We start from the raw sequence: 7,417 nt of genomic DNA on the forward strand, positions 1-7,417 counted from the left end.
TCAGTTAAAAAAGGCTAAACATTTCTAAGATCTGGGGGGGAAAGAGGAAGGGATGGAGACAGCAAGCAACACCCCCCCCCCCCAAATATCCTGAAATAGAGGACTCGGTTTTTAAAAGAAATAGAGAGAAGTCACATCAACTTGTCAACCCCTTGCCCTACAACTATTGAGATTAAAAAAGAAAAATTATTCGGTCAATATCTCAGGTGAAAAAGACAGGAACGGAAACACCAAAAAATGAAACAAATGGGGGGAATCACATCAGATATTCGAAAATACCTTAACATTTACTTTTTAAATTAAATACAAGCCTGCTTAAAACAACATCTCACTAAGAAGAACAAGATCCCAATAAACTGAAATGGAGCTTACTTTTTTAAAGGGGGAGGGATCAAGATGCAATGAGGCTGTCAAAAATCCCCCCCCCCCAACTCTCCAGTTTAAGAAGCTCATCAAATTGCTGAAACATCTTGGCATAAGACAGGGAAAAGATGTGACACACCCCCTCCCCCCACAACTCATAAAGAAGTTTTCAGAAAGATAATTTGAAACAATACAATGCCCCACTTTGAAAGTAAAAAAGCAAAACCCTAGAATTTAGAAAAAAAATAAAATTAAAATTGATTCTTCCCAAGAATCAGTATTGGAGGGGTGGAGAAGGAGAGAGAACCTTCCAACTCAGATAAGAGTTTTAAAAAAAAATCAGATCTGGATATATTCCCCCTCTTGACAGACAGACAGAAAGAGAAGTCAAGGTATTACAGAGAGGCAAAGATGGGACAAGAAGAGGCTAGGAAGGATGCCCTAAGACAATCCTAAACACACATACTAACTAGGGGTAAGCCCCATTGGTATCCACGGGCCTGCCTTCTGAGTACACACGTTTAGGATTACCCTGCAAAAGAGAAAGGAAAACTAAAGGATAACCGGCCAAGTTTTGAGAGTCTCCCTGCCCCAAAAGAGAACGTGAGTGCAAGGGGGAGAGAGGCAGATGGGATGAGGTGATGTAGGACCGGCCCCTTCCCGTTTTATAATCCAGGATTCCTCCTCCTCTCTGACTGTAAAGAGGGGCTAGGTACCTCTCTAGGGAATCAGGAACAGGGAGTCTTTCCAGAACTCCAGGCTCACCTCCTGGGGAGGCTACTTGCCAAGGGAGCTGAGCAAAACCCTTCCCCCAAGAAAAATCAAAGGCCAACCAGCCTGCCCCTTAAATTTCACCCCCCCCCCCAACAAAAAAGCTCCTTTGCATTATTTATGTGCCACTCACCAACTGCAGGGAGTATATCAGCTTCAGCATTTCGTGCAAAACTCTTTCTCTCCCCCCCCCCCCAACTCTCACTGCTTCTCCTTCCAGAAGTTCAACCAAAACCTATCTGACGATGCCTCCAAATAACTCGGTGTTGTTTGCTTGGGTGAGTGTCTGCAGAACCCTTTCATTTTCAATGCAGACCTCAGCAAGTTGACTCACAGAGCAACCCCCACTGAGTTCAGCGGGGCTGACCCCAGGTAAACGTGCACGGGCCCCAGAACTGCAAACCGATGCACATTTTTTTTAGGGAACACGGTAATTTGCTCCCCCGGCGCTTACTTCTGAGTAAACCTGAACAGGAGCTGGCTGTTGACAATGTAGAGGATAATACTTAGGGATTAGGGGAAGAGGGGGTTAAAATACAAAAAGAAAAATATGACAGCCTAACCTGCGCTCCTGTGCCCAAGTACCTGAGAGTAAGCCCCATAAAATGCATAGGATTGCTCTGCTAGACAAAGCCACCGCCCCCCCCCCCACTCTTTCCCTCCAGCACCTGCTGAAACTTCTCGGTCTCTCTCAACTTTGAAAAGAAAGACCTGCTAGATTCCAACCCCCTCTTCATGATCGTCCCATAATGAGCACCCCACAAGTATTTGAAAAGTAAAATCAGCACTTTTAGGGTACTCTGGGATCACACCACACCCTAGTAAGGATAACCACCCTTAGACCACTTTACTCAAAAGGAAGCCCTACAAAAAAGGATAGCACTGCAGGCTTGATCTTGTTCACAGGGCCCCCATTTAGAAAGGTTTCTCTCCACTTCTAAGATTTCTTAATACATTATTGGATTAATATTTCCTGGATTTGGGGGAGGGAGAGTTAATCCCCCTCCATGAGTTACAGCAGGCAACAATAATCCCAGGTCTAGATTGAAGGAGGTGAAATTCACAAGCCTCGTCAATTTCATCTCCTCCATCCAGGTTGCCAATTTCACCTCCTGGGCCATCAAAACTTATTGCAAAGACTTGGGGAGGAGGGGGTGTTAAAACGCATGGGAGAGGACTGGGAAGGCTTTCATGGTAGCCGATCCTCTCTTCCCCTCGGGTTCTCAAGAGTCCCTCTGCAACGCGCGCAGGCTGCACAAGGAAAAGGCAGAGTCCACTCCCAGGTTCCAGAAGGCAAACTCTTTCTTGTTACCAGTCATCCAGCAGTCTCCACCCCCCACACCACCCCCAAGGAAGAAAAATTAGAAGGTTTTGGTGGCATTGCTCTTTGGTCTGCACCCAAGGGCTCACACCGCATTCTTCCGTGCCTGGCAGGCTTGTTTTGGGAGCTCTGCCAGTGCAAGAGTCTCCCTCTTGTACCCCCAAGTCCCCCCCCCCCGCCAGCTTCTCATTCTGTTTACACAAGAGGAGGGCAGCAGTTCACATGAACCTTGGAACAAGGCCCATTGAACACAGTGGGGCATACTTCTGAGCAAGCATACACAGGCAGGAATCACTGCTGACTGGCTTAAGCTGCCCTCAACATGGGAATCTTCAAATGCCTCTGTTCCTTAAAACAATGAGGACTAGCAGATTGGAAGGAAAGAGGGTTTAAAAAAGGGACTTTTTAAAAAGGTACCTAGCTGTGTAGCAGTAGCTGTTCTTTTCGCCCTTAAAACACAGGTTAAATTAGGGACCATGAGTGATTTTTTTTTTTAAAGGTGCTGGACACTTTTAAATAGAAAGGGCTTTTAAAAATCCATTGTTAAAAAGAAAAAAAAATACATCTATAGTTTTGCTTTTATTGGCCAAATAAAGGTAGGGACAAAATAAAGGTAAAGGTAAAGGTAGGGTAGCTTTTATTTTTTTAATGAATTAGGATGGAAGTTTTATTTTTATTTATTTATTTATTTTAAAGGCCTTCCTAGATCATTATTTCAGCCATCAGTTTTTTCACTGATAAGTGAGAACCAGCTTCTAAATGTTGAGGCCCAAAAGAAAACTGGGGGTGGGGAGAGAGGGGGGGGGGGAGACTCTAGTCCAGTCCAGTTCCTACATGCAGCTGATGGGGTGATCAACCAGTGTCAGCCGTCTATACCACTTCAAAGGGTCATCTGACTGGGCTGTCCTTCGTCCCCCATCCCCTGCCTGCAGGAAACTTAGCAGACCTTCTTCGCTTTGCCAACTCGTCTGCATGACAGAAATCTGGGACAAAGTTTCTACCCCAATTGACCCAGTGCTGCAGTCTCTTGTTTTGTGATTGGTACAGCAGACCAACAGATTGAGGGAACAGATGTCAATATGTAGGGATCCAGTCCCAGGCCCGAGCACCAGCATCCTCTGCTGCTCTTGAGAACCAGGCCTGGGTGGCAATCGACGTTATTCTCCTGGCTGTGTTTTTGGAAGTGACTTTCAACGGTCTTCCCGGATGCTCCTGGGGAGGGGGGAAGTGCGGTGGGCGGGGAAGGAGGTGAGGCAGTGCCTCCCCACAGGAGCCCTTCGAAAAGCTCTGCCGCCATGTGAGGCACCCAAGCACCCACAACCAACGCACAGAGCAAGGAAGGAAGGAGCGCAGAGAGTGTGGGTTGTGGGTGCTTGGGCGCCTCACACAGTGAGGGCGCTTTTCGAAGGACTCCAGTGGGGAGGCACTGCCTCACCTGCCTCCCCACGATCCACCTGCCGCCTTCTCCTGCCCTCTCCACCAGCGCCTACCACCAGAGTGGCATTTTCCAAACTGGCCAAGTTTGGTCCCAATCCTATGCATGTCTATTCAGAAGTAAGTCCCATTATAGTCACTAGCACTTACACCCAGGTCAGTGTGGATACGATTGCAGACTTTGTGAGCCTCTCCGCTTCCCGCAAGGGCCCATTTGATCTCCCCCCCCCCATTCATCCAGGAGACAGGAATCGCCCCCGATCCCCCCCCCCATTTCTGCTCTGCACTGGACTCCCCCACTCCAGGCGCTCACGAAGCCGAAGGGAAAAGCGCTCCTCGCAGGCGGCGCCGTCTGACAGGGACGCTCGCGAAACTTTCGCGTTGCGCCCAGCCGAAGGAGGGATGCGGTCCCGGTGGCAGGCCGAGAGACTCCGAACACAGGCTGCAATCCTAGCCACACTTTCCTGGGAGTAAGCCTCATTGACCGCAAAGGGACGTACTTCTGAGCAGACAGGCATAGGCTTGGGCTGTAAGGCTGCAATCCTACCCACACCTTCCTGGGAGTAAGCTTCATTGACTACAATGGGACTTACTTCTGAGTAGACAGGCATAGGCTTGGGTTCTAAGCTGCAATCCTAGCCACACTTTCCTGGGAGTAAGCCTCATTGACCACAATGGGACGTACTTCTGAGTAGACAGGCATAGGCTTGGGCTGTAAGGCTGCAATCCTACCCACACCTTCCTGGGAGTAAGCTTCATTGACTACAATGGGACTTACTTCTGAGTAGACAGGCATAGGCTTGGGCTCACCTAAAAGGACAAGCCAACAAAAGTGGAGCTCAGGGGCACCAAAGTCCGAAAGCGGAGGAGGAGGAACTGCGAAGATCCCAACACTGCGGCACTTGCCAGAGCAGCCCTCAGAAGTGGCTCGCAGTTCTGGTCTCCGCAGGGGCTCTGAATCCCCCCAGAACCAAGAACGAGGTTTCAGAGAAACCCGCACCTCAATCCCAGGCGGGTTTACTCGGCAAGAAGTCCCATTGATTGCAACGGGGCTTACGCCTGAACAAAGACGCATTGGAGCTGCAGTCTTGGGCTGCAATCCTATCCACACTTATCTGGGAGTAAGCTTCATTGACTATAATGGGACGTACTTCTAAGTAGATATACATGGGTTTGGACTCTTTGAAGCCCTCTGATCGGGGCGTGAGGTTTCTAAGGACAGACAGACAGACGCATCCCCACGGAAGCCAAGACACGCGTCAGGGCTTCAGCCTTGCCTTGACCCGCTGACACCCACTTCCAAGGAAACGAGGACAGTCTGGGGCTTCAAATGCCATCCCTAACACGTTGACATGGGGGTGGGGGGTAAAGAACTGCTGGACACAGTGGGACTTACTCCCGAGTAAACGTGTCCAAGCCGCCAGAACAGAAAGATTCAAAATGCAGGAAGTGAGAGAAACCGAGAGAGAGAGAGCGTGCCAGAGCCGGGCGTTCAGCCACAGAAAGCAGGACCGACCGGGCAACCTCCCCGGCATGTTTACTCGAAAGTACACCGCGCTGCATCCACAGCGGGGCTTGTTCGCAGGGAAGCGTGCCTGGGACTGCGGGTGAAATGCACCCGATCCAGGCATGAGAGTTTACTCCCAGGAAAGTGTGGCTAGGATTGCAGCCCAAGCCTATATATGTCTACTCAGAATCAAGTCCCCTTATAATCAGTGGAGCTTACTCCCAGGAAAGTGTGGCTAGGAACACAACCTCAGAGCCCAAGCCGTGTCTACTCAGAAGTTAACCTCATTATAGTCAATGGGGCTTACTCCCAGGAAAGTGTGGCAGCCTGGGACCGTAACAGAGGTCTATGTTTACTGGGAAGTAAACGACCCTTCGAGCTCGATGGGACCTACTCCCAGGTAAGTCACCTTCGGCCAAGCGCTGCAGCTGCAGACGCCTGGAAACCCCCGACTTGAGCACCAAGCGACGCACCAGGCACTATTTTTAGACGAGAGTCTGCCCGGGATGGGGACGGAGGGCAAAAGGTGGGTGGAGAGGGAGATGGTGGGCTGGGGGTCTGCCGCCGCCGCCTCCTCTCCCTGTCCGTCCACCTTGTGCTCCACAGCGCCCTGGCCGTTCTGCTGACGAGGCTGCCTGGCTGCCGCAGGGCCCAGCCAACAGCCTGGGAGGGAGGACAGTTAGTTGGTGCGCGCAGAGGCGGGGGGGGGGAGGTCTGGAGAAGGAGTTCCTGCCGAGATCTCCCCACGGGTGGCAGGAGGGGGGATCTCAGACCCGCAGCTGGAGAGGGAGGGCAGATCGCAGGAGCCAAGGCGCCCGGAGCAGCCTCGGCGCGCCTCTCCCTCTCTCTCCGCTGGGCGTCATTTCCAAGTTCAGCTCGGCTGGCCCTCCCTCCTTCTCCGCCCCCCTCGCCAGAGCGGCCATTTTCCGCTACACCTCGCCTTGGCTGCTGCCAAGAGAGAGAGAGAGAGAGCGAGAGCGAGAGAGATTGCTATACTTCCCTCTCCCCCCCTTTCCCAGATCTTACGCATTTCCCCCCCTCCCCAATCCTATGCGTAATAGCGCACTAGGAAAGGTAGGGGACCAGACACTCTGCAGGCAGACCTCCAGCAGCCTGGATCTCCTCTCCCTCCCCCCTCCCGCATTAAACTCCGACAACACCTTCACTTTGCACCAACCGGGGGGAGTGATCATCCAGCAGGCAGGGCATTATTGGGGGGGGGGTCCATCGCTTTGCCAATCAGGATGCTATTGAGAAGAGGGTATCCCCAGCCCACCTTTTCCCCCTGTATAGCCTCCCCCCACCACAAAGATCTCCCTCTGTTCCTCTTGTTTTCCTCTTGAACTCCCCCCCCCACGCTTCAACCACCTGCCCTCTACTCTCCCCCTTCCTCCCCCCCCCTCCAAGCGAGCCACAAACTTCTCCTGCCCCACCACACCCCAACAGGCCACCAGAAGCATCGGAAACTGACATGAAACTTACCATGACCCAAACGAAATTGACCAGGGTGGAAGAGCGTGTTGATGCCAAAGGAAGCCGGGCTGGGGGGTGGGGAGAGAGGGGAGGGTGCTTTTTTTTTCCTCTTTTCTTTCCTTTTTTTTTAAAAAAGAAGGTCCCAAATGTACAAAAATATATATATATATATATAAGGAGGAAGAAGGGGGGGTCAAAAGAGTGCGATCTTCTCTGCCCCTCTCTTTCTGGAGCGTTGGCTCATCATCTGGTCAGCAGCGTCTTCCTCCAGCATCTTTTAAGGGCAAGGCTTCTGTTTTGGTCCCAGCTGGGAACCCACCATGCTGGTGCCGTCCCCCAATTCTATAGGATATCTACAGAGGGGTGGGGGAGGGGTGTTGGGATGGGGGTTATGTTGCCCCCCCTCCCCTTCCCTATCTTGCTAGTTGGTGCCTCACTTCGAGGAGTGAATTCTTCCCAGGGTTGGACAGGACTGAGGAGTGGATGCTTGTAACTCTAGAGATCTGAATCGAGAGGAGACCAGAGCTGGTGGAACAGGGCAGAAGAGT

At 51.5% G+C, this 7,417-nt stretch overlaps 1 protein-coding gene across 1 annotated transcript in view; it reads right to left on the reverse strand.

Moving 5' to 3' along the window:
• Nucleotides 1–6,926, reverse strand: part of NFIC (nuclear factor I C) — a 123,990-nt gene extending 117,064 nt beyond the window's left edge. The window contains exon 1 of the mRNA XM_066635811.1: nucleotides 6,879–6,926. Within this exon, the coding sequence (XP_066491908.1) occupies nucleotides 6,879–6,881 (3 nt within the window). The 5' untranslated portion in view covers nucleotides 6,882–6,926. The remainder of the gene's footprint in view (nucleotides 1–6,878) is intronic.
• Between the last annotated feature and the right edge of the window lie 491 nt (nucleotides 6,927–7,417).

The sequence above is a fragment of the Tiliqua scincoides genome, chromosome 8 (genome assembly GCF_035046505.1).
Source record: "Tiliqua scincoides isolate rTilSci1 chromosome 8, rTilSci1.hap2, whole genome shotgun sequence".
Taxonomy (NCBI): domain Eukaryota; kingdom Metazoa; phylum Chordata; class Lepidosauria; order Squamata; family Scincidae; genus Tiliqua; species Tiliqua scincoides.